The sequence below is a fragment of the Sus scrofa genome, chromosome 14, assembly GCF_054392235.1.
Source record: "Sus scrofa isolate SSC_HxYL_T2T_F1_AM1 chromosome 14, Sscrofa_HxYL_maternal_Yorkshire_Landrace_v2.0, whole genome shotgun sequence".
NCBI classification, from domain to species: Eukaryota; Metazoa; Chordata; class Mammalia; order Artiodactyla; family Suidae; genus Sus; species Sus scrofa.
Window position 1 is genome coordinate 52,986,771 of NC_139396.1, and position 27,992 is coordinate 53,014,762.

General features: G+C 42.5%; 1 protein-coding gene and 1 long non-coding RNA gene across 8 annotated transcripts in view; both read right to left on the reverse strand.

Annotated features, from left to right (window-relative positions):
- The window catches only part of LOC146396561 (uncharacterized), a 191,751-nt gene that overhangs the window by 59,513 nt on the left and 104,246 nt on the right, over window positions 1-27,992 (reverse strand). The window lies entirely within an intron of this gene.
- On the reverse strand, window positions 1,850-27,982 carry ANAPC7 (anaphase promoting complex subunit 7). 7 transcript variants are annotated; one of them, XM_084996224.1, is made up of 13 exons: window positions 27,809-27,982; window positions 27,281-27,418; window positions 22,598-22,649; window positions 22,068-22,254; window positions 18,965-19,084; window positions 14,244-14,355; window positions 13,814-13,967; window positions 12,131-12,273; window positions 10,300-10,417; window positions 8,783-8,979; window positions 6,019-6,243; window positions 4,642-4,792; window positions 1,850-2,707 (listed from the first exon to the last, which is right to left on the reverse strand). In XM_084996224.1, the coding sequence occupies exons 4-13, from the start codon at window positions 22,152-22,154 to the stop codon at window positions 2,518-2,520; spliced, it is 1,497 nt and encodes a 498-aa protein (XP_084852350.1). In that variant the 5' UTR covers window positions 22,155-22,254; window positions 22,598-22,649; window positions 27,281-27,418; window positions 27,809-27,982; the 3' UTR covers window positions 1,850-2,517. The 7 variants fall into 7 exon arrangements, with proteins under 7 accessions (XP_084852350.1, XP_013838316.1, XP_013838314.1 ...); XM_013982862.3 differs by lacking the exon at window positions 27,281-27,418; XM_013982860.3 differs by lacking the exon at window positions 22,598-22,649.

Below are 27,992 nucleotides of genomic sequence, written 5' to 3' on the forward strand. Positions count from 1 at the left end.
TTTAGCTGAGAATCCAACTCAGTCTGATTCCAAACCTATACTTCAAACAATCTGGAAGGAGGTGGGAGGATTGATAGGAATGAGTTAAAGCATCCCCATTTTTGTTGTGTGCAACTCCAGACAGCAAAGGCTATCTACGGTGACTGCAAGCATCTGGAAGGCCATCCCATATCAAGCTGCTTGGTCTCCTGGCAGGTGGCTCAGTGGGACAACCACAGAACTGGGTAGTCAGATTCTGTCCCTGCTTCCTAGAGCTTTTCACCCTGTTTTTGTCTTTTTGCCTTTTCTAGGGCCGCTTCCCACAGCATATGGAGGTTCCCAGGCTAGGGGTCTAATCAAGGAGCTGTAGCGACCAGCCTATGCCACAGCCACAGCAACGCGGGGTCCGAGCTGCGTCTTTGACCTACACCACAGCCCACAGCAATGCCGGATCCTTAACTCACTGAACGAGGCCAGGGATCGAACCCACAACCACATGGTTCCTAGTCGGGACTTGTTAACCACGAGGGGAACTCCCCCTCTCAGGTTTTTTGTTCATGAGAGCGGCAGGATAGTCTCAGCACCCTCCAAGTCAAACTCATCCAGTTCTCTGATGTGAACCACAAGTGTTTTCAATCCTGTTAGGTGCTCTAAAAAGTTTCAGTTGCCCTTCCAACCCAGTTGTCACACCAAGACTGTCAAGGTGGAAATGATGGAGCAGCAGGTGTGAGAGGCCTGAGGAATCCAGCACTGGGTGTTGCTGGGATGGACAGGACAGACTGACAGAAGGGATCCCAGCAGAGATGAAAGGAGAGGAATATGAGGATGCTGAACAAAGTTGATGCACAGGCCAGGGCTCCAAGGCACAGCCTGACCCTGGGAGAATCTCAGGTGATGAGCCTGACATGCAGAAACGAGGTCAGGAGGGTGGGGCAGGGCTTTCTTCCCAGAGAGATTTCAGCTTTTCTTTCAAAGCACTGATAATGGCTGTTCAGAGGCCAGCTGAGGAAGGACATGAGGCTGCATTCTGCAGTGAACACTAAAGACAACTGTGTCTTGGCTGGGGCATGACTCCAACTGCCTGCTGGGCTCTTTTAAAAAACTGCTCCATCAAACAATGCTGCCCAGACTTTAGTTCTCATACTGAAAGATACTTTAACTTTTTGCCCATTTTAAATTACAGTTACAAGATGTTTTAAACTCAACTACTGTACATTTCTAGGCTTTTACACTTTAAGACAGAACTTTTCATTTATATCAAATTCACATTTTTATCACCTTTGACTAATTTTGTTTTAATGAGAATTTGAGATCAGCTGTGCCACCGCCTCCGACCTTCACCTCCAGATTAGTCAAAAGCATCACATATTAAACAAGGTGGAGAGGATGGGTAAAGTCTCCCCACACCTGAGGCCAGATGATCCCCCCCATTGACCAGCACAACAGAATGCTGAAACCAAGACACCGACCTCAGCACCCCTGACAAAGACAAGGTGCAATGGTCTTAAATCTGGCCAAAGACTAGGGAATTTACCAATTAAAAATACAAATGGATGGAGCAGTTCCTTGGCTGTCTAGTGGTTAGGATTCATCATTTTCTCCGCTGCTGCACAGGTTCAATCCCTGGTCTGGGAACTAAATTCCCACATCAAACTACTGCATGCTGTGGCCAAAAAAAAAAAAAAAAAAAAAAGCAAAATAGATGAATCAACTCTGTATTACCTGAGGTTCCCATTCCTCCTGGCTCCCAACACTCTGGGAAAAAGGGAATCTATGGCAAATCATTCTAGGGTTGAATCGATACATTGTAAGTAAGAGATCAAAAAAAAAAAATCTATAAAGGGCTTCCAATCTGATCAACCCAACACCATTACTGTACAAAAAAGTTTTATTAGTTAATCACCCCAGCTGCACCTCTGTTCATGCTCCAGGTCACACCTGTCTCTCATATCCAGCCCAGGTTCATAGGCAAGTTACCAGATTAGCAAATAGGAAAACTGTTCTGCAAAATAGCAATTGTCAGCTTAAGGCATTACTAACATTGCAGAAGGAAGCAAGGTTACTAGGGAAGTTTGGAAAACCCAGATTGGTGATTTCTGGGATAGCAAACCCTTTCTAAAAGGGCCAGCCCCTGCTGCTGTTGGGAGATGACACTCTTGCTCTGGGTGACCCATCCATAATGTCACAAAAAAAAAAACAAAAAAAAAAACACTGTCTATTCCTTGAGCTTCAGATTTAGAAATTAGTTCTATAAAAAGCACTCTGTCCAGAAGCTGACACGTCCATGGGCCTCTAAAGAGTGCTCACTCGTCCTCCCTGGCTGGAGCAGGGGAGGGTTGAGATATACGGAAGGTTGGTCAGGCTCGGTTTTTAAAAATAAAGTCACTACTAGAAATAGAGAGCAAAGGGCAGAGACCCCTGCTGCAATCACATGCTGAATCATTGTCCTCCCAGAGAGCAGGCTCCTACGGGTTCCTTCAGTCCATGGAAGTGCTCAGAGCAGGGCAGGCCAGTGTGGCCACGGAGCTGCTGCCTGCCTCACTGCATGCCGAACCACTGCTCCTGGTCAGCCCACTGGGCCGCCTCACTGTCGCTGCCCTCCAGGTCCCCTTCTTCCCCACTCCCTTCCATGTCGTCCACATCCTCCTCCTGAGTGGCATCCGTGGGACTCTCCTCCTTCTCCATCTTCTGCATCCCCTCTAGAGACTTCTGGTCATTGGGGTCCAAACTAGGGGACAACAAAACAAAGGAGAGGCCTGAATCTCTGCCTTGCTTCTGGCTGGCTGATGTGTCATCTCCCTGGCACGGCAGTGAAATGACCACTAACTCTAGCAGTTAGAGAAACTGCTAATGCCTGGCCTCTCCAAACAACTCTGGTTCCATTTGCAGGATTGAGGGAGTCCACCACTAGAAGTGAAAAAAGGTGTCTTGTCCCAAGTTTCAGAATTCTCAATTTGAGTTCTCTCCATGTATTTCTTAAACCTTTTCATACACTTATTACCCCTAGCACTCTGCCAGAGGAAGATACTAGATTAACACAAATGAAAAAGTAGCAAACAACCATTAACAGAAAAAGTTAAGTGTAATTTCTTAAGAGTATTGGGTTTTTAAGATACAAGGTTACAAAAAATACTTATTTTTTTCTGTGCATAAAATTGTTCCATGTTCTTATGATATAATTAAACGTATCAGCATCCCAGTAGTCAACCGACATCCTCGTGCTTACCACGGGACAGATTTGTCAACTCCTAGGTTAGACCCCAGGACCCAAAGTTACCCCGACCTGGGCACTTGACTTCAGCAGCCAAGAGTCTTTGTGCATGCCAAAGCCCCAAAAGTCCAGAGGTTCCAGCATATTTATTTACTTGGCTCCTAAGAAATCTGTTTTTTTTTTTTTTTTTTTTTTAAGGGCCACACCTGTGGCATGCGGAGGTTCCCAGGCTAGGGGTCGTATCAGAGCTGCGGCTGCTGGCCTCTATATACCACAGCCACAGCAACTTAGGATCCTAGCCATGTCTGCAATATACACCGAATCCTTAACCCACTGAGTGAACCCGCATCCTCATGGATACTAGTCAGGTTCTTAACCCATGAGCCACAATGGGAACTCCTGTCCTCTTGGCCTTTGTGACCATCCACCAAGGCCACATGGTGTCCAATCTCTAGCAAATTCCACCTCTAATTAAAGTCTGGTATTTTATTTTCACATGTGCTTCTGGGCTTCCAAAAGGCAGGTGAAACCCATGCGGGAATCCTGCTCCTACTTAGTGTAGCTTGATTTGTAATATCCCTCTTCTCTGAAACCTTCTATACAGCTCTCACCCACACCCAGGGCTCCCCATCCTCTGCACTCCCACCTTGCCTTCTAAAGACTGCTATGAAAGCACTTTTAGCACATGGCATCAATCAGTCTGTGGAGACTGAAAGGTCCCGGAATCACAGCATCCCCAGTGGTTACTGAGATGCCAGTCTCATGAGTGGTGCTCAACTGCTGAACACGTAAATGAATGTGATTACAGTCGATTAAAGACAGGCCTCCACCATAACTTTATAGACACACAGACAACCCTCAAAGAAATCACTTCTGTATTAAGCAGTAAGAATACCACTATTTATTTAGTATTTACTATGTACCAGGCACAGTGCTTGCTAAGAGCTTTACATGGAATAATCATTTAATCCTTATTTAATACCTAATAAGGTAGATATAGACAAGGAAATTTGTTAGTAACTTGTCCAAGATAACAGATAGTAAAGGTAGTATTCTTCAGAGCTTAAGTTCTTAACTACTACAGTAGGTAGAAACATGGGAAAGTACTCACAATACTTTGATTTGAAAAAGCAGAATATAAAATATATACTACATATAACCCTATAAAAATATGTATATGCGTTGGCAAGGCCAGGAAGATGATCTACACAAATGAAAACAGATGTTATAGTGGTGTGGCTGGTTATGAGTGAAATAGTTCTTTAATGTTGTTAGTATACCTTAAGAAAAAATTTTCAGAAGTCATAAATTCACAAACAACTCTTCTACCATACTATTATTACTCTGTTTTCAACTGTGGATACAAAGTGTATTTGCAGAACTCCTGTTACATTGTTCCCTGCCTCCTCTACCCCTCATCAACCTTCCCCCCGGGGAGGCTAAGTGCCTACCTTAGTGCTATACTATACTGGTCCATTGCTTCCTGATACTCATTGACAGCTACAAGGAAATCTCCTAGGATCCGATGCAGGACACAGTCACTCTGATTAGCTAGTGCATTCCTCAACAAAGCAATTCCATCTTCATATTTCTGTTCTCTGCCTGAAAAGAAAAAGACCCTTATTTTCCTACTTACACAATGTTTCGAAATATATTCCCATTGCAAGTCATATATGTAAAACCACAACAGGAGTTCCCATTGTGGCTCAGTGGTTAACGAATCTGACTAGGAACCATGAGGTTGCAGGTTCAATCCCTGGCCTCCCTCAGTGTGTTAAGGATCTGGTGTTGTCGTGAGCTGTGGTGTAGGTCGCAGACGCGGCTCGGATCCCATGTTGCTATGGCTCTGGCATAGGCCAGTGGCTACAGCTCCGATTAGCCCCCTAGCCTGGGAACCTCCATATGCCGCAGGAGTGGCTCAAGAAAAGGCAAAAAGACAAAAAAAAAAAAAAAAAAAAAAAAACCCACCACAACAATAATGAAATTCTGACATCAGATTGTGACAGATCTGAGATCCCTATTTATAGATGTCAAGAGAACAGTAGCGTGGCAGGGAGTGAGAATGAGCACATTTGAATACCTAATCCATTAGGAAATGTGCAGTTTGAGTTCTGATTTTTATTTATTTATTATTTATTTATTTAGTCAGTCTTTTTAGGGCTGTACCCACGGTATATAGAAGTTGCCACGCTAGGGGCTGAATAGAAGCTGTAGCTGCCAGCCTACACCACAGCCACAGCAAAGAGGGATCTGAGCTGCATCTGTGACCTACACACAGACTCACAACAATCCCGGATCCTTAACCCACTGATCAAGGCTGGGGAATGAAGCCAAGGCCTCATGGATATTACGTTCATTACCACTGTGCTATGACAGGAACTCCAGAGTTCTGATTTTTAAAAATTTATCCTTAACAAAGTTCAAAGAAAGAGTCAAAATGTATTTTATTAGCCAAACTAGCCCAAACTCAGTTCATCATAAATCAGGACTTAGAAAACCAAGGCTAAAAGGGAAATTATAAGGGAACCAAAATAGGTCAAAATAGTTCAAACTGGCTATGACCAGTTATATTTGGCCCAAATTAGTTGAGGACAAAGTGAGGTGAACAGGTACTAGCCAAAGTATAGCTGGTTTGAGCCACTCCACAAAAGTCAGTCCCTGCCAATTCAAGGTCTAAGCTAAATATAAACCAATGCACAGGGGCCCAGACCTACTGCAAAAGCAGTACCTGTTTGATCATCTGTAACCAGCTGGGACTAGGGAATCCCAACTGAAATCAGGTTTTACACAATTAATGAGTTACAGGGAAGTAAACAAGATACACTTACTAAGTAGTTCTGCTTTTTTCACCACAGCCTTAATGTAATCCGGTCTTTGGGTCAGGGCTTTATCTAATAAAGTTTTGGCTTTCTCCTGTGTCACTGGGTCTTCAAGACAAACGGTGGCTAAAAGGGTAAGGGTCTGTGCATTTGCTCCTAGAGTTTTGTAAACATTGTTAGCCATTACCATTGCTTCTCGAATACTGTTGGAGGCTAAGTAACATTCGATGAGACCTGAAAAAATATAACAGAAATTTCAACCACATTACCATTCCAAGACACGATTCCACCCTGACAGCCTTTCAAATTGCAAACTTTCATAGTTTCAAACAAAAAGCAGGCCAGGAGAAATCTCTAATGGTGAGATTAGACCAGAGGGTATGCTGATAGAAGAGCTAAGAAGTGCTCTTTCCCAGAGGACTTGATGGATGTGGAAAAAGCCTGCCGTGTAAAGGCACCTTCAGTTAGCGAAGGAAACAAACATGCATAAAATAAACCAAAGCATGTTGGCAGCACAGCTGAAAGAGTAATAAATGTGACACTACTCATTAATTGAAACTGTGTAAGATGAGGTTTCTAGCAAAACCCAAGGTTTTGCTGCCTCCTAACAAGCTGTTAATTTCCAGGTGAGCTCAGTCACTTTTAGCCCTACATTTAAGGGGGAGGGCTCCTTAAGTACCCAGGGAGCAACCTACAGAGAAAGGAAGACTTTTTGTGTTTCACTGGAAACATAAAAGTTATCTCAAAAGGCATTTGCTGAGAGCTTCCTTAAACTAGATGGAAAGGGCTTAATTAGACGGACCAAAATACACCAAGATCGGCAGCTCCTGCCTCTTTCCATAACCAAAGCAAGATGCTCCAAGGGGACACTTCAAGTAGAGGTCAACTCTCAACTCTTCATGCCAAGAAATGAAGAACAGAGGAAATACTTTCTGGGACAAAGTACTCACAGAAAAACAGCTTAAACTCCAAACTCACACAGTGGCAGATTTTTTTTTTCCTGGTCTGTTTTTTTAGGGCCACACCTGCAGCATACGGAGGTTCCTAGGCTAGGGGTCTAATGGGAGCTACAGCTGTGGCCTACGCCACAGCAACGCAGGATCCAAGCCGTGTCTGCGACCTACATCAGAGCTCACAGCAACGCTGGATCCTTAACCCACTGAGCGAGGCCAGAGATCGAACCCACAACCTCATCGGATTAGTTTCCACTGCACCACGATGGGAACTCCTCCCCGGCAGATTTTCTCTGCATATTCCTCCACCCTAGCGGCATTTATAATGTTTGTGCACACTCTATCATACACTACAGTTACTTAACAAGAAATTACCTCTTAAGGGCAACATGTTGGATTCGGAATATGGCTGTTTGCAACTTCTCACTGAATAGCTTTCCTTTCCTGCTAAAGCCACACTGGAAGTTCAAAGGGAAATGTTAAAACCATACTTCGCTAATCCAGAGCTCCCACCAGTAAAGGAAGCTCTGCTGGAGGCTGCAAGAAGCACCAGAGGACATAACCAAGTCTCCCTGATCCAAATCTCCAAACTGTAGCAAGAGTGAAAGCCTCACTGGCCAACGCCGGTACAACTTTAACCATCCTGTGTCCAAGCCCTCACCGTGGTAACAGGAGTTAATTAGCTGCATTCCCAGGCTCTTGTGAAATAAGCAGATAGGAGTTAGCGTGATAAAAGCAGCTGGAAGGTTATGGAAGCTACAGTTTTGGTATTAAGAATTTAATCTGAAACTAAAAGCTTGGTTTGCTGCAGTTTCTTTCTTCCTTTATTTGGCTGCACTCGTGGCATACACAAGTTCCCCGGCCAGGGATCAAACCTGTGCCACAGCAGCAACCTGATCCATAGCAGTGACACCTCTGAATCCTTAATTCACTGCACCACAAGGGAACTCTGCTGTAATTTCTTTAAGAACAAACCCACAAAAGGTCACAGTTCTCTGGTTATCTAAGCCAATTTTTTTTTTACTCCAACTTCCACATTTCTCAAACTTGAACTCATTTTCCTATTAAGAGCAAACCCTTCCTAGATTGCTATATTTTTCAATTCTTATAAAAATACACTTTGGAAGAATTGCATCTTTTGGGATCTATTTTAACGTCTGTGACTGAAGCTGGCACAGCTTTGAACTCCTAGGGTCAGTTGACATGAACTTAAAATAGTATATAACAAAACAAAGTTTGACTCTGATCATGCCCACCCTGAAGGTCCCATTGAATTGACCAGTTCCTACAACCAACACTGTCATATGTATATGAAGTTACCCTCTAAGTTATTTCTTTCTGACCCAAGGTAAGGCAACTATAAAAAAAGAATCTAAAGATATAACCAAACAATCTAGCACAGCGCCAGCACAGAGAGAGGCACATCAATAAGTGGGCCACATTTAAGAAACAAAATAGAACAAAAAAATCCCCATCCCAACTACACCCTCACCAAAAATCAGAAACAAAGAATGAGAAAAATGGTTTCTCAAACTACGGAACAAAAAGTACAGTTAAAGAGTCCTGAATAAATTTATAATGCCTAATGCAATGCCTCCCAAATGGCTCTGCACATTTGTATTACCCCAAACCCAAATATTGTGACAAACAGTAATGGAGTGACCTGGCATGAGGATTTTTAAAAGTTCCCCCCAGACAACAGACTCCAATGTACAGTGAAGTTTGGGAAATGCAGCCTAACAAAAACTTTCCACCTGAGTGCTGTCACCACACTTAGAGATTCCTATTATTTTTTTTTTAATCTATATTTTTTATCTTACCTTCATAACAATCTAAGCGACAAGGTGCAAGACGTATAGCCTCCCGAAAGTGGATTATTGCTTCTTGGACTCTGCCCATATTTCTAAGTGCTGCTCCCTTAAGTAGCAAAGCCTGAACACTATTACTATTCAGCTGAATCGCCTTGGCTCCTAAATAGAGGGCTCGGGAATAGCGCTTGCTATAGAAGCTATGACACCTGGAGGGGGAAAAAAAAAAAAAAGTTATGAGAAGACCATAAAGAAACTTCATCCAAAAGTAAAAGCAAAGGAAAATCAAAGAAAAGGCCTTACTACAAACCACTTACAACTTTAGCCTAAGATATCAGTGAAAAAAACCGAACAACAATAAAAAAATCTACTAAATATTTACTTTTAAGAGAGAAATCTTCTTTGGGGGGAGGAGGGGTGGTCTTTCTTTGTAGGGTTGGACCCACAGCATATGGAAGTTCCCAGGCTAGGGGTCGAATTGGAGCTGTAGCTGACAACTTACACCACAGCCCCAGCAACACCAGATCTTAGCAATGTCTGCAATCTATGCCACAGCTCACAGCAACGCCAGACCCTTAACCCACTGAGTGAGGCCAGGTATCAAACCCACATCCTTATGGATACTAGCCAAGTTTGTTACCGCTGAGCCACAACATGAACTCCAAGAGAGAAATCTTGATATGGAAGGGAAAAATTACAAAAAAGAATCTGTTGCTCTGGGTATGTTATGACGATATGACATCAGAGAATGAGAGACAGATGAGAAATATTCAGAGAATCTGTAAAGCCAGGTCAATTTCAAAGCAGCACAGCTCCTGGTCTGCTCACTGACAGCTTCCCACAAGCAGGTCCAGTGTTGAGCATAATGCATTCTCAGTTAACACCTATCCCATAAAGCAAGGGTATTATCCTCATTTTCCAAATGAGAAAATAGATCCAGAGAGGTAAATAATACAACCCAAGTCACAGACAGACCATGACTTGAAGCCAAGCCTAATTAACCCTTAAACCAGTGCCTTCAGAGTTCCCACCATGGCAAAGTGGGTTAAGAATCAAATTGCAGGGAGTTCCCATCAAGGCTCAGTGGTTAACGAACCCAACTAGTATCCATGAGGATTCAGGTTCGATCCCTGGCCTCGACCAGTGGGTTAGGATCTGGCATTGACATGAGCTGTGGTGTAGGTCGCAGATGTGGCTTGGATCCCAAGCTGCTGTGGCTATAGTGCAGGCCCACAGCCTCAGCTCTGATTTGACCCCTAGCCTGGGAACCTCCAAATGCCACAGGTGCAGCCCTCAAAAGACCAAAAAAAAAAAAAAAAAAAAAACTGGACTGCAGTGACTCAAGTTGTTATGCAGCTATGGCATAGGTTCCTAGAGCAGGAACTTCCATATGCTATGGGTAGGGCCATAAAAAACAAAAAACAAAAAAAAAGCCCCCAATGCTTTCAACCTATATTCTGTTTAGGAGGGATCACAATTTCCTAAAGAATCTGAAAAAACTGGGGAGAAAAGGGAATGCATAAACATACCCAGAGACCACCCAAGGTTCTGCATGTTGATCAGAAATATTGAAAAGGCGGCAGCCAAGGTTCTCCACATCTTCCAGCCGCCCTTCTCGTGCCAGGAGGTAGCCATATACATCCATTCCTACAGAGAAAGAGGCTCTTGAAACAAAGCAGCAACGCCTTTTGTATGGAAGCAGCAACCATCATCAGAGCCCACACTGAGGCCCTAGCTCCTGCAGGGTCTGAGCCTTCTCCACCATCATAATCTCCTCCCACCAGCACTCCCTGTTTCCTACAGAATGACTATTAAAAAAAGACAAAACATATACAAAAGTGTAAAAAATAAAAAAGCAGCAAAGGAGTAAAAGGACTTACCTCACAATCTGAAAGCCTGTTATTTTCAGGAACTATTTATTTGTCCCTACATCCTGTGGCATGATAATACAACTACCCTAACTCATAACCAGTAAAGGCCCAAAAAAGGCATCAAAGTAAGTTCTCTCTTCTAAGAGGCATAGGCAGTCAGGAGTACACACTTACTATAGTCGTCTCAGAAAAAGCAAGCACGTAGCTTTTTCTGGAAATCTAGTTCCTTTAAAATCATCCTTCCTGCCCTTCCCCCACCTCTCCCTTTATTCTCACTCACATTCTATAAAAAGGGCCCTAAGCTCGCTGTTACCCACCTCTGATCATCATCCTTTACTATTCCTTCAGATTCCCATGTAACCACCTCTTAAACGAAGATTATTGCAACATTCCCTGATGGTCCCTGGACTCAAGTCTGAGCTTCCAACTCCACTTTGTCAACTATGGCCAGATTAGTATTTTTACTTTATTTTTCGTCTTTTTAGGGCCACTCCTGAGGCATATGGAAGTTCCCAGGCTAGTGGTTGAACTGGAGCCGTAGCCACCAGCCTACACCACAGCTCTTGGCAATGTCAGATCCTTAACACAACCGAGCACGGCCAGGGGTCAAACCCGCATCCTCATGGATACTAGTAGGGTTTGTTAACTGCTGAGCCACGACAGGAACTCCCCAGACTAGCATTTCTAAAGCACCATTTTCATCAAGGGCACAGGCAGTTTGGAAAAGAAATGTGAGACTGGGCAGGAGGGGACCTAGGGCAAAAAAATTCATCTTTCTGGATCTGCTTCCTCATCTACATGCTTGTGAAGGTTCCCCTCCCTGCTCTGTCATTTTTGTGGTTTATTGTCACAGTTTTTTTTTTTTTGATGGCCTTTTTTGGGCCTTTACAAGCCAACTTCAGCCTATCTACCCAACCTTATTTCCCACTACTACTTCTGCACACATACCCCCTTTGCTCACTGCCATCCACCCCAGAGCCATCCTCTGGAAGTCCCCATGGCTTATCCTTTTAGCAAATGTTCTTTTAAATCAATGATTTTTAATTTGATGTTCAGATCTAACTACTTCCTTTATTCATTCTACTGTATCCCTTCCTAATATCTGTCCACTTACTCCCTTTTAACTATCTTTAAGGACACAGTAAAGCTAAATTTCCTTAAAAGGATATGATGGTTCTGGGGATGCCATCCAAATTCTCAGTAGGCACATCATAAATTTATAAACCACATGGAGGGGCTCTGATCCCTTCCCCAAGAAAAAAGCCAAATAGTGATCTGTGGCAAGATGACACTTGATTGCAAGCAAAAACAACTGCCCAAAATGAAATTACCCAAGTGTTAGAGACATCTGTCAGGACCCCAAAAAAGGTAAAAAGCTACTCTAATACATTTTACAAAATATTTTTATGAAAAATGGTATCAGAAGATCACACTACATCTTCTCCCTATTTTCTGACTTGCACTTCCACCCTGCCCCAGAATTATTTACCTTTTATCAGATAAGGATCCAACATCTGTGCCTGTTCAAACTTGAGGACAGAGTTTTTGTTGTCTCCAGCTCTGAAGTACAGATCTGCTAAGCTTCCCAGGAGGTCCACGTTATCTCTCAATAAGGACTTTTTCTCTAGTGAACTTTAAGATATTAAACATTGAATGTTAAAATCTATTGTGAGGAGTACCCATCGTAGTGCAGTGGTTAACGAATCCGACTAGGAACCATGAGGTTTCGGGTTCGATCCCTGCCCTTGCTCAGTGGGTCAAGGTTCCAGCGTTGCCGTGAGCTGTGGTGTAGGTTGCAGACACAGCTCGGATCCTGTGTTGCTGTGGCTCTGGCGTAGGCTGGCAGCTACAGCTCCGATTCGACCCCTAGCCTGGGAACCTCCATATGCCGCAGGAGCGGCCCAAGAGATGGCAAAAAGTCAAAAAGACAAAAAAAAAATCCATTATGAATCCTCTTAATTGCTGAATCTGGGTGATGGGCATATGGGTACTATTTTGTGTAAGCATGAAATTTTTCATAGTAAAAAACCTTTTGTTTTTAAAGGGGCTCACCCTCAGCATATGGAAGTTCCCAGACTAGGGGTTAAATCAGAGCTTCAGCTGCCGGCCTTCACCACAGCAACACAGGATCCAAGCCACATCTGCGACCTACACCACAGCTCAGGGCAATGCTGCAACCCCAACCCACTAAGCAAGGTCAGGGATTGAACATGCATCCTCATGGATACTAGTCAGATTTGTTTCCGCTGAGCCACGATGGGAACTCTATGAAAAACTTTTAGTCTTTTTTTTTTTTATTTCTTTGGGCCGCTCCTGCGGCATATGGAGTTTCCCAGGCTAGGGGTCTAATCGGAGCTGTAGCCACCGGCCTACGCCAGAGCCACAGCAACTCGGGATCCAAGCCGCGTCTGCAACCTACACCACAGCTCACGGCAACACTGGATCGTTAACCCACTGAGCAAGGGCAGGGACCGAACCCGCAACCTCATGGTTCCTAGTCGGATTCGTTAACCACTGCGCCACAACGGGAACTCCTGAAAAACTTTTAAAACAAACATGTAACTAGATTTTCTTACTCTGAGCTTGTAACTTAAAATGTCATACAAGACAGGACAGTAAATACGCAGAAAGAAGCAGAAATCTCCTTCATTACCTAGAAAGAACTTTCTGGTTTCAGTTTTTCAGAGGACAACAAACACTATATGGTGTTAAATGTAATATTATTCAAAGTAATAGCTACTTATCACTCAACAAAATGATTCTGCATAACACAAACCCCACTCTCTCGTTCTTGACTTTACCTGACTAGAAAGAAAATCCCAGGCATGAAGCAACCCAGGTGAGACGCTACAAAAAACTATACTTCTGGGACAATCAAAAAGATGATTTTCCAGGTTCAAGTATGACACACTAAGTCTGTTTTGCAAGGCTTACTACTTTTGCAAGTACAGAGTTAACACAGTCCAAGTTTACATTTAGGAGGACTTCAGCAGAGACTACTAATATTACATTCGGGACCATTCAGTACATTAAGAGACTAAAAAACCTAGAGACAACTGGCTGTAAAACCAAAAAATAAGCATCTCATTTTTCTATTTTACTAATTTAGATATATCAGACCTCCATACAAGGAAGGGCCCCAAGTATACTGAATTAATTTTGTGGCTCTCACCAGATGGTATTAATCGCTCTTGAGTTGTCACCAGTGTGTACAAAAGCATAGGCTTTGATCCACACAGAAAGCCAATCCAAGTTAGGCACGGTCTGTATCACGTTCATCGTCATCGATGCTACCTCTGCACCTTTTACAGAAAGGGACAGCAAACCTAATCCAACAGAAAGTAGGAGAAAGAAGGTGAGGCAATAGCATCCTTCTTCTACAATGCAAGAAGCAATATGCTACCCTTTCCCCATTCTAAACAAGATACATATGGCAGAACTACAGTATATCTTGATCAGTGAAAAGAATACACAGCAACAGTAATCTACTGACTCTTTCTCTGGAGGTGAGGCATGGGCAACTTTTAAAAAATAAAGTTATTCTAATTTCAGTCAAGACTAAGAGTAGAGACTCCATGCAAATAGGCAGAAAATGACTGTACCTAGAATGGCATCAAGGGCTAATGGGCACTGCCTCAGTACTTCCTTATAGCTGGTGACTGAAGGGCGCTCCTGACCAGCCTTCTTGTACAGGTTTGCCAGCATCATGTTTATCTGTAATAAAAACAAGAGAGTAAGGTAAGTATATATTTAAATACAAAATCACACCATCAGTAAGTCCTGACTTTTATTATTAGCTATTTTACTTTTTAACTGGAAAATCTACCCAGAGCCCTGTGGAAATAAAGTCAACCTCATTCTTCAATCAAAGAGGAAATTACTATCTTTGCTTTCCTATGTCCATTTCTAAGAGGAAAGTCAAATTCCTCTCACTTACCCAACCAAAAGGTCCAGTAATATCTGGACCAAACATGCTGCCTCTGGAAATAGAAGTAACATTAATTTGGGAAATATTACAGAATTCTAATTACCTCGATTCTTTCTTGATCTTAAGACAAGATGAGCTACCCTAAAAAGTGCTCATTTACATATTTTATTATTTTTAAAGTTTACATATTCTAAATACAATTACTATCAGCCATAAGAAAGCGAGGAATTTTTTTTTGTTGTTTTGGCTTTTTGCCTTTTCTAGGGCCGCTCCTGCAGCATATGGAGGTTCCCAGGCTAGGGGTCTAATTGGAGCTGTAGCCGCCGGCCTACACCACAGCCACAGCAATGCTGGATCCGAGCTACATCTGCAACCTACACCACAGCTCATGGCAACGGATCCTCAACCCACTGAGCAAGGCCAGGGACCGAACCCGAAACCTCACGGTTCCTAGTCAGATTCATTAATCACTGCACCACAATGGGAACTCCAGAAAGCAAGGAATTCTTTACACGGCTAGTTAAAAAAGATCAAATGAATTTTCCCTAAAAAAGGAAAGGACAGACACTTGGCTTCTCTCCGACAATTAATTTGGCAGCTAGACTCTGGCCTTTCTAATGCTTAAAGCAATCTAACGCATCAAAGTGATGCTACAAAAATCAAACTCTTAACTGACCTCTAGAGGTGACAATGATCCAGAGATTAGCTACACTATTTAAATCCAGTGAACACATTTTTAGCACAAATTAAACAGGTAACTCAATAAAGCTCTAGTGAAATAACCCTTCCTAAAAGTACAACATGGAAAATTTGAGAAAACCTAAGAGTTCCAAAGAATGTAGACGTTATAGGGAAGGGATAAATGATCTTAATAATAGAAGAGAAAAACACAATATTCCAATTTAAAATAATAGATCTTAAATGCAGGAGTTCCCGTCGTGGCGCAGTGGTTAACGAATCCGACTAGGAACCATGAGGTTGCGGGTTCGGTCCCTGCCCTTGCTCAGTGGGTTAACGATCCGGTGTTGCCGTAAGCTGTGGTGTAGGTTGCAGACGTGGCTCGGATCCCGCGTTGATGTGGCTCTGGCATAGGCTGGTGGCTACGGCTCCAATTGGACCCCTAGCGTGGGAATCTCCATATGCCGCGGGAGCAGCCCAAGAAATAGCAAAAAGACAAAAAAATAGTAATAATTAAATGCAACACAACATCTGCCAGATCATTAACCTATGGAAGCAATCAATATTTAGGCACAAAAAAAGCCAATCCCCAATCTTTTCAATTATCTGTAGCTTGTTATGCCAGATATATTTATTCAAAAAAAAAAAAAAAAAAAGACTCCAAAGAGGAGGAACATCTGTTCCAATTATGAACTGAAGTATATATAACAATCTAGTATGGCATTAATCCATAGTGATTGGAACAATAAAATAATGAAAATACTAGAAATAAAACTGTTATTTATTTGGCCTCAGATTTTCCATTTTTAAGAAAAGGTACTTAAAGGAAAACTCCAGTATTGGTATCAATATCTAAAAAGAACAAAATAATTAAAGATCCTTTCTTGACAGCTTGTTATTAATGATGACTGAGAGATCATCTGTCTCAACAAATATTAAAATGCCCTTTAAACTATCTGACACTTGGAAAGAGTTGAGTTTACCAGAATTACCTAGTAAGAAAGTCAATTCTTTTTCAAACAGATCCTTACTTGGAAACATCATCATAAAGCTGCATTCCACCAGTTTTAACCACAAGCAGTCATGATTTTCTAAAAACTGAGTGAGAAATTATTTGTTGATATGTTCCTGTTAAAATATTTTCCAAAATATAATAATCTCAGACTGGAATTTTCCTTTAAAATGTGAAGGAATGTGTGGTGGTGTTTACCATACATTAACAGACATTCATTTAGATGTATTTTGACTCACTTCCTTGTCTTTTACACAGACTGAGAAGCCAGTTAACTCCCTAACGAACAAGAAAGAAAAACTGTAAATATTATAGGTTTATGTTTGAGGTACATATCTTCTTTGCTCCTGGCTACAACAGGTCTGTAGAATGAAGGATATGTACTCCTAACAAATGTGGACTCCTCTGGTCCCTCCTAAAACGATGGCTATAAGTACCAAAGCACTGAATACCACAAAGCTCTGCCTCTTTGCCATTACTCATGTTCAAAAATCTCTCCACACTCCTTCAAGTCATCAAGGAAGAAATTATGGTGCATTTCCAATAAAATAAGGAATAGGGACCATTCAAAATTTTTAATCAAAATGGTATCTTCCAAAAGAAGTCACTCTTCATACAAACAAAAATATTATTCCTGGGGTAAGACTTTCATACCAGAACATAATTTAGTATGTAGTGCCCAATTTATTATGAAACAGGTTACTCTATAACATACGTACTAACGTTTTAGTAACAGCCACCAATATCAAATATACTAAGGAAATAGCTTAACTTTTAAAATTCAGGAAATAGGAGTGCCCCGTCTTGGTGTAGCAGAAACTAATCTGACTAGGAACCATGAGGTTGCAGGTTCAATCCCTGGCCTCACTCAGTGGGTTAAGGATCTGGTGTTGCCGTGAGCTGTGGTGTAGGTCACAGACGCGGCTCAGATCCCACGTTGTTGTGGCTGTGGCGCAGGCCAGCAACGACAGGTCCGATTAGACCCTTAGCCTGGGAACCTCCATATGCCACAAATGTGGCCCTAAAAAAACAAAAGACAAAAAATAAAATAAAAAATAAAATTCAGAAAATAAATTCTCAACGTGAGGAGACGCTTAAACATGTTCTCATCAAATTTGATGGGTTACCTTTATTTTTAAAAAATTTTGGCTATGCCCTCACCAAGTCCTTAACCACTAGGCCACAAAAGAACTCTTGATTGTTTACTTTCAAAATTCACCAACATCTGGGTGAAAAAACACTAGCTAAAGACATGAGGTCCTTACTGCTTATAAGTCCTTTCTTTTAAGGACAGGAAGATGTACATAGACATCATACATACAAAATTCCTATTGTTAAGCAACTCGTTCCACACAGAACAGTTTTTCAATAAAAATGAGGGAGGCAGGTTACATGTGAGTATGTGTAGAGTATTAAATACTGATGTGAATTCAATCCTAAGAGCAAAGACTTTCATTGCTTTTCTAAACTGGACTTCGAAAAACCTTGTAATCAAAGATGCCCAATATAGGGGTCTCAGCAGTAACAAACCTGACTAGTACCAAAGATGCCCAATATAGGGGTCTCAGCAGTAACAAACCTGACTAGTATCCATGAGGATGCGAGTTTGACACCTGGCCTTGCTCAGTGGGTTAAGGATCCGGCACTGCTGCAACCTGCAGCATAGGTCACAGATGGCATAGGCCAACAGCCACAGCTCCAATTGGACCTCTAGCCTGGGAACTTCCATATGCCACAGACCTAAAAAGACCAAAAAAAAAAAAAAAAAAAAAGAGATGCCCAATATAATACTCCTTACAGAATAGTACTTTAAAGTTTGTGTTTTGTCTTTTTGCCTTTTCTAGGGCCGCTCCTGTGGCACATGGAGGTTCCCAGACTAGGGGTCCAATCAGAGCTGTAGCCACCAGCCTACACCAGAGCTACAGCAACAAGGGATCCGAGCCGCATCTGCGACTTACACCACAGCTGATGGCGACGCCAGACCCTTGACCCACTGAGCAAGGCCAGGGATCAAACCCGCAACCTCATGGTTCCCAGTCGGATTCGTCAACCACTGAGCCACGACGGGAACTCCTAGAACAGTACTTTAAGAAAAGTATTCTCACATACATGAACTTAATTTGTACCAGAGAAAGTATCAGTATCTTCATTTTATAAGTAAGGGAAAAAAAGGAAAGCCAGTCTGGTAACTTGCCCAGCTTTTATGCCCTAAACTCAGACAAGATACCAGATCAGTTAAAGGCATTCTATACACTACAATATGTTGCCAAATCAAATACAATACCATCCCTCACACAAATAAGTACAACAGGATCTTGTAGTCTTAGTTCTGAAAATGAACAGATTAATACACATTAATCAAATGGGTATAGCTAAAGAATGCACAAAATGAGGTCCTAAGAAAGTATTATTGGTAACTAGAAATAACACTGCAAATCATATTTCCTACAATAAGATACACTGAAGAATAAACACTTATAGTATTCTCCAGCTACCATTTCCATCAGCTGAATTTTCATGGTCTTGTAAGAAAGTCACTCTTCTATCTCTCTGAACAGGGAGAACAGAATAACCAAGTGAGAACTAGAAATGAGGATAAAAATGTTCAGATGGACTTCTTAATGCACAGAGAAAACATGGAGGAAGAGGGCTGGAAGAACTCCAGAGAAGAGAAAAATGTGTAACAAACTGTTAATTCAACTTACTTTTGGAGTTCTCTGTCTTGAAGGGATCCCATCAAGTATTGCAATGGCATCTTTATCTTGTTTTAGCATTGTATAACATTCAGCCATTTTGTATTTTACCTCAATTTCAGATGGAAGACACTAAGAGGAAATGAAACATTTCTTCAAAATATCACTTCAACAGCATGGCAATTCTTCAAACGTTAAACAGTTACCACAGGACCCAGCAACTCTGCTTCCATGTATATAGCCAAGAGACCAGAAAATATATGTCCACAAAAAACCTGCACACTAATGTTCACAGCAGCATTAACTGACAAAGAGTGGAAACAACCCAAATGCCCATTAATTGTTAAAATATGGCCTATCCATACAATGGAATATTACTTTGCAATAAAAAGGAATAAAGAACTGGTTCTTTATTCTGTGCTGTAACATGGATCAACCTTGAAAATATGCTAAATAAAAGAAATTGGCCACAAAAGGCCACATACTGTAAAATTCCATTCATATGAAGTGTCCAGGATAGATAAATCTACAGAGGCAGAAAGGTCAGTGATTCCCAGGGCCTGGGAAGATAATGAGCACAAGGTTTTTAAAGAGTAATAACAAAGTTCTGGAATTAAAACAGTGGTAATGGTTGTACAATTTTGTGAATATACTAAAATTCACTGAATTGTAAATTTTATGTTGTGAACTGCATCTCAATTTTTTAAAAAATTCCTTGAAGAATATATTTAATTTACAAGACAGGTTTAGCATGGTGCTTGGGGTACTGAATGCTCAAGCATTTAACTACTTCTAAGATTAATCCTATGTGGATAATACACATGACTTCCATTCAATGTCAGAAAACAGAGGAGCTCCTGGAGTTCCCATCGTGGAGCAGTGGTTAACGAATCCGACTAGGAACCATGAGGTTTCGGATTCGATCCCTGGCCTCACTCAGTGGGTTAAAGATCTGGCATTGCTGTGATCTGTGGTGTAGGTCGCAGACGCTGCTTGGATCCCAAGTTGCTGAGGCTGTGGCGTGGGCTGGCAGCTACAGCTGCCATTAGGCCCCTAGTCTGGGTACCTCCATATGCCGTGGGCGCAGCCCTAGAAAAGCCGAAAAAAAGAAAACAGAGGAGTTCCTGTCCTGGCTCAGTGGAAACAAATCTTTGACTAGCATACATGGGGACACAAGTTCGATCCCCAGCCTCAATCAGTCGGTTAACGATCTGGCATTGCTGTGAGCTGTGCTATAGGTCGCTGACGTGGCTAGGATCTGGTGTTACTGAGGCTGTGGTGTAGGCCAGTGGCTACAGTTCCAATTCGATCCCTAGCCTGGGAATCTCATATGCCATAGGTGTGGCCCTAAAAAGAACCACGACAGACAAACTGGCAAATGGCTCTTCAATAACAAAAATGAAGGTTCTACTTAAAGAGAAATAAAACAAGATAAAGATCTAAGGGCTTAAAAAAGACAAAAAAACAAAAACAAACAAAAAAAACCCGAGTTCCTATTGCGGCTCACTGGGTTAAGAACTCAACTAGTATCCATGAGGATGCAGGATCTCCGGCCTCACTCAGTGGGTTAAGGATCTGGTATTGCCGCAAGCTGCTGTGTGTAGGTTGCGGCTGAAGCGCCAATTCAACCCTAGCCTGGGAACTTCCACATACCAGATGCAGGCCTAAAAAGGGGAAAAAAAAAAAAAAAAAAAAAAAAAAACCATTAATTTTTATCTTTTTTAATGTGAAAAAATATAGAACATGACTTATAATTTCACTCTCAGTTCATTCTACTGACATTCCTCTTAAATATAAGTTGCACGTATAATTTTTTTTTTTTTTGGTCTTTTGTCTTTTTAGGGCCACACCTGCGGCATATGAAGGTTCCCAGGTTAGGGGTCGAATTGGAGCTGTTGCTGCTGGCCTGTACCACAGCCTACACCACAGCCACAGCAACACGGGATCTGAGCCTCGTCTGTGACCTACAGCACAGCTCACGGCAACACCAGATTCTTAACTCACTGAGTGAGGTCAGGGATCAAACCTGCAACCTTACGGTTCCTAGTCAGATTCTTTTCCGCTGAACTATGACAGGAACTCCAAGTTGCATGTATAATTTAAAGACAGGTTCAAATAGAAAAGTAAAAATTTCCCTCTCCCTAAAGATTCTATTTAATTTATTTCCTTCATACACACACACAAAATTTTTCATGTCTATTACCCATACAGATTTTAGGCATATACCAGGACGTACCTATAATCTATCCCCTTTAAACAAAAAGAGTATTGGAGTTCCCATCGTGGCTCAGTGGTTAACAAACCCGACTAGCATCCATGAGGATGCAGATTCAATCCCCAGCCTTGTTCAGTGGGCTAAGGATCCGGTGTTGCCGTGAGCTGTGGCATAGGTCACAGATATGGCATGGATCTCAAGTTGCTATGGCTGTGATGTAGGCTGGCATCTACATCTCCAATTTGATCCCTAGCCTGGGAATATCCATATACCACTGCTGGGGCCCTAAAAAGATTTAAAAAAAAAAAAAAAGTGTACTTGCCGTAAAATTATAAAAAACTTTAGATTTTGAGCTGTTTGTATAAAAGGGATGAACAATGCATGACTTGGGGTAGAGCCCAGATAATCCATGTTTAATTCTATTTTTAGATTCACAGTGAATTTTGCTTTTAGTACTTAATGCACAGTTGGACGCATTCTTGCATCTAAGCGGTTTTTCATCACTGTTTCTCCAGTACATTCCTCTTTAAAATTATTATTATTATTTGTCTTTTCTAGGGCCACACCCGCGGTATACAGAGGTTCCCAGGCGAAGGGTCCAATCGGAGCTGTAGCTGCCAGCCTACACCAGAGCCACAGCAACATAGGATCGGAGCTGTGTCTGCAACCTACACCACAGCTCATGGCAATGCCAGATCCTTAACCTATTGGGTCAGGCTAGGGCTCGAACCCACAATCTCATGGTTCCCAGTCGGATTCATTAACCACTGAGCCACAACAGGAACTCCTAAAATTACTTCTTATTTTACATCTTCTACATCTAATTATCAGTCTTTTAAATTCCTTCAGGCTCTCTTGCTTTCAAAACAAAAAAGCAAAAACTCATCTATCTCCAATTACCTGACTTTGAGGAGTAGATGCAGAATTTCCAGTTGAAGGTCTTACTTTCGAAGTTTTGCTTAGGGCTTTCTTCTGCTGTAAAGCCATGGTATATTTACTCACGGCATTCCGATATTCCTTATCATGAAAGAGAGAATCTGCATGATACACCAAAAGCTGATACTTCTGAGATGGGGAGAATAACTCACTAGAAAACAAAGAAAGTATACCCCCTACGTGGGTTATTTTGAAACGTTATAAAGAACACCCTCTTTAGTGTCTACATAAGCTTAATACAAGCCCTGTGTAATGAGAGTTTACAAAAAATTCAATATGCCTTTACTGCTAGACCCTAAAAAAAGACGCTAATTGTACTCCATGCTAATATGGTCAACACATGCTGGAAATTGCCTTAAATTATTCTTTTTTTTCTTATGTTTCCCTTACTCCAAAAGAAATACCTTTAAATCAAATTCAGTAATACAGAGATACACAAAGAGAAATGCAATACAGTTGACCATTAAACGGCCTAGGTTTGAACTACAAATTACCTTCATATAATTTTTTCAGTAGTTCATCCTTGGTTGAATCTGTGGCACGGAACTGCAGATACGGAGGAAATGCAAATACAGAGGACCACTGGATTTTTGACTGCAGGGCACGTTAGTACCCCTACCTGCCCCTAAAAGTTGTTCAAGAGTAAACTGTACATCTTTTCCTCCCCTTCTTTAACCCAAGCTCTCTTAACTTATAAGTGTGATATGTAGCCATACTCTCATATTAACATCAATTTTTAGGTTAATATAAACAAAGGAAAATAATCATGATTTAACTAATATCACCAAACATTACCAAAGAAGGGTTAAAAAACCTAGAAAAGAGAAACTTACCATTCTGAATACTTTTTAGCTAAGTGCTAAACAAAAAGAGATTTGATGGGAACTGAAAACTTCAAATACTGAAGAAAATGGGAATCCTAAAATACTGAAGTAAGGGAAGAGACTAAGATAAGCCGAAATGGAGAATGGGACAGAATTAAAGGATTAACCTTATTTGATTAAAGTTGGTTTGTTTTTACATAAAAAAGTAAACTTTACTAGCATCAGATGTATTTGAACTTCCTTAAGTCTAAGGGGTTTAAGGACAATGTAAAGGAACCAATACATTTCAGAACTTTTTCTTTGACCTTGAATAATATTCCCAAGTGTTAGAACTGGCCACTGTTCTTTTTTTTTTGTCTTTTTAGGGCCACACCCATGACATATGGAACAAATCAGAGCTGTAGCCACTGGCCTATGCCACAGACACAGCCCCCATCTGAGCAGCATCTGTGACCTACAGCACAACTCCCAGCAACACCGGATTGTTAACCCACTGAGCAAGGACAGGGATCGAATCTGCGTCCTCATGGATGCTAGTCAGACTTGTTTCCACTGAGTCAAGACAAGATCTCCCGTGGCCACTGTTCTGAATGGGAAACTTGTATTTTTAACCCCCTCTCCCAGTCAGCGTTTATATGTATTTCTCTGACGGAAAACCTACAGCCACTTAAGATGAAAGGACAGTCAGAGTCAAAGAATTCTACAAATGGTTAATTTCTCAACAAATGACAGACACTCAAAAACGGGTACCATAAATTAGTAGCTGCCAAAGGCGGGGTGACGTGGGAGTGGGGAATGACTACTAATAGATTTGGGGTTTCTTTTTGGGGTAATGCAAATGCTTTAGAATAGATAATGGTGACAGCTGTACAACTCTTGAATATACTTAAAATCAGAAATGGGAGTTCTCTTATGGCATAGTAGATTAAGGATCTGGCATTGTCAGTACAGAGGCCTGGGTCACTGCTGTGGCATGGGTTTGATCCCTGGCCTGGGAACTTCCACATGCCACAGGCATGGCCAAAACAAACAACAAAAAAAGCCCACAGAAATGTATTCTTTAAATAAAATAGTGAGTCTGATGGCATGTAAATTTTACCTTAATAAGAAATTTTTTTGGAGTTCTCATTGCAGCACACGGGAAATGAATCCAACTAGTATCCATGCAGGTTCAATCCCTGGCCTTGCTCAGTGGGTTGGGGACCCAGTGTTGCCATGAGCCCGTGGTGTAGGTCACAGACACAGCTGAGATCCCGAGTTGCTATGGCTGTGCTGTAGGCCAGGAGTTGTAGCTCTGATTTGACCCCTAGCTTGGGAACCTCCACATGCCATGGGTATGGCCCAAATAGACGAAAAGAAAAAGAGGGGCAGTTCCCCTTGTAGCTCAGAGGAAACAAATCCGACTAGGAACCATGAGGTTGAGGGTTCGATCCCTGGCCTTGATCAGTGGGTTAAGGATCTGGCATTGCTCTGAGCTGTGGTGTAGGTCACAGACGTGGCTCGGATCTGGCGTTGCTGTAACTGTGATGCAGGCCAGCAGCTGTAGCTCTGATTAGACCCCTAGTCTGGGAATGTCCATATGCTGTGGGTGCGGCCCTAAACAGCAAAAAGAAAAGAGGGAGTTCCTTTGTGACACAGTGGGTTAAGGATCTGGCGTTGTGTGTGCAGTGGCTCAGGTTTAATCCCTGGCCCAGGAACTTCTACATGCCACTGGCACCACCAAAAAAAAGATTTGAAAGAAAATAGTTGATTTGATAGAAATACTACAGAGAAAGCATTCAGATATTTATATAACATACATGCCTACTTATAAATGCATAGGTTATCTCTGAAATGATACATGAAAAAGTGCTAAGTTGTTACCTCTGAAGAAGGAAAATGATGGAGTGAGATTCAAGACTCAAGGTCAGACACTTATCTGCATACCCCTTAATACTGTTTGATTTTTTTTTTTTTTTTTTTGTCTTTTGTCTTTTTTTTGGTTGTTGTTGTTGTTATTGTTGCCATCTCTTGGGCCGCTCCAGCGGCATATGGAGGTTCCCAGGCTAGGGGTCGAATCGGAGCTGTAGCCACCGGCCTACGCCAGAGCCACAGCAACGCGGGATCCGAGCCGCGTCTGCAACCTACACCACAGCTCACGGCAACACTGGATCGTTAACCCACTGAGCAAGGGCAGGGATTGAACCCGAAGCCTCATGGTTCCTAGTCGGATTCGTTAACCACTGCGCCACGACGGGAACTCCGATTTTTTTTTTTTTCTCTCAGTCTCGAAAACTACAGATGGACCTTGTTTTTAATGGTGTGTGCTGGCAACAAAGAAATTTTCAAATATAAATGAAAACTCTAAAAATTTATATACCTCTTGAAGCTAGGAAGTAAACTGCCAGTTTAACTTAATGGGCTAAGTCTAATCAGAGGATCAAACTCCTTCCAACTATCTTGTAACATCTTTGAGAACCCAAAACAATGACTAACTGGTGCATAAATTCCAAATGGTAGACACTATGCTTTGACAAATCACCCAGAACTAGGTGAAAGCCTCCAGAATAAACAAAGAAGGCTAACAGAGACCAGTGCTCCACACTGTCTGTACTAAGTAGACAGTGGTAAAATGATGGGTCTCACATAGTGAGGTCCAAAAGCACATTAATGAAAATGAAATAGGTAGCAATAGTGGCAACACACTTTTAAGTGGCTCAGACAGCATCTAGAGCAAGGCCAAAGGTAAATGGGTCCATCCTGAGTAGAAGATTATAATGTCATTTAAACGCAGTAGACTGCGGTGGGTCAGAATGGAGACTTCCAAGTCAGGAGGACCAAAATCCAGACATTGTGGCTCCTCCTCTTATTAAATGTGTGAACTTGAACATGGTATTTTACCTTCCTGAGGTTGTATGCCCTTCCTCAGCACATTCAATGATAAACATCTGAGTGCTTGCTGCACAAAAGCACTGTGCTCACTTCATTAGATGTTAAAGAGTGACACAAAAGGAGTTCCCTGTTGGCCTAGCTGGTTAAAGGATCCAGTGTTGTCACAGCTGTGGGTGCATGTTTGATCCCTGGCCTGGGAACTTCCACACGCTGCAGGTGAGGTCAAAAACAAAACAGGAGTTCCCATTGTGGCTCAGTGGTTAATGAATCCGACTAAGAACCATGAGGTTGCGGGTTCGATCCCTGGCCTCTCTCAGTGGGTTCAGGATTTGGCATTGCTGTGAGCTGTGGTATAGGTTGCAGACGCAGCTCAGATCTGGCATTGCTGTGGCTGTGGCGTAGGCCAGTGGCTGAGCTCCGATTAGACCCCTGGCCTGGGAACCTCCATATGCCATGAGTGCAGCCTTAGAAAAAGACAAAAAGACAAAAAACAAACAAAACAAAACAAAAAACCAGTAACACAAAAAAGTGATGCAGACTATAGATCTTAAATGTTCTTATCACAGAGTTTCCTCATGGCACAGCAGGTCAAGGATGCGGTGTTGTCACTGCGGCAGCTAGTGTCACTGCTGTGGTGCAGGTTCAATCTTTGTCCCAGTAACCTGACATGCCATGGGCGCTGCCAAAAAAACAGAGTTCTCATCCCAAGAAAAAAATATTCAGAGTTCCCATTGTGGTCCAGCAGGTTAAGAACCTGACTAATGTCCATGAGGATGTGGGTTCTATCCTTGGCCTTGCTCAGTGGGTTATGTATCCTGCGTTGCTGTGGCTGTGGTGTAGGCTGGCAGCTGCAGCTCTCATTCTACCCCTAGCCTGGGAATTTCCCTATGCCACAGGTGCAGCCCTAAAAAAGCAAAATAAGATAAAAATCTGTAACTATGTGCAGTAATAGATACACTAAACACACAAATATCCAATCATTATGTTCCACATGAGACTAATATGTCAATTACACCTCAGTTTGGGGGAAAAAAAAGACGCAAAATGTTAAACAGAGCAAAGGAATAAAATAGTGAGAATAAGGGACAATTCTAATGGCCAGAGAAGAGTTCTCTAAGAGATGTATCTGAACTGAAACCTACATGAGGAGGCAGCTCTGAGGTAAGGATTCCAAGCAGAACAGGAAATGCAAAAGTCCTGAGTTGAGAACCAGCTTGGTCTGTTCAAGTAACAGAAAGAATAGACAGGGAAGCTGAAGTACAGAGGGCAGAGTAGGTGAGATAGAGCAGGAGAGCTATATATTTGACCTCCTAGGCCGTGGGAAGGAATGTTAATTTAAGCACTTTGGAGAAATTTAAGCAGAGGAACGATATGCACTCAAAGCTGGAAACAGCCCTGTGCTGTACCTGTAATAAAACTCTAAAAATGGCAGCTTTGCAAACAGAAAGAGGCACTGCTTAAAAAGGCGCCACTCCCACTTACCAAGAAAGTCTCCCATTTTCGGGGGCGATTAAGAGAACCTTGCTGATATACCCAAAAGGAAAGATCAATCTCAGATGTGGGACGAAAGTCTAAAACTAGAACTGGGCTTCTTTGAGCCTTGGCGAGCGAAGAAATGTCCTTCGAAAAGGGGTAGGGAAGGGAGGAGTTAGCCCAACGATGTGACAGGCGCAATGCCCGGCGACAGGTGCCTCAGAAAACCTCTGCTCCTAACTTTCGGGGAACGCTCGCCAGGGTCGTCCTCAGAGCCTCCGCCTCCCATATCTAGAAAGCGCCGCTCGCCGAATCCCCCACAGGGAGCTCATCCCAGTGCCTGGTCTACCGCTGGGACCTAGTAAACTCAACTAGCGTTCCTAAGTCGGCTCTGCCCAGCGAGACCCTCGCTGACCCCGGAACGTCAGCTGAAGCCCGCAGCCGCTTCTTCCCGCCAGTCTCCGGACCCCTCAGCCCCCGCTCCCAAACCCGCACCGCTTTCTCCTCAGCCCCAGGCCGCTCCCCGCCTCAACTCACGGGTTGTTATTACTCATTGTGAGTAACAAGCTGCTAAGGAGCCGCACATTGGAGTGCAGCCCCGCGGCCGCCATGTCTCGCACGTGGTCTATCACATTCATTCCGCCCAGCCAGGCCGCGGGGAGCGGCGGCACCAGCGCTTAAAGCCGGTAGACGCTCCTTAGAGAAGACTCCAAAATGGCGG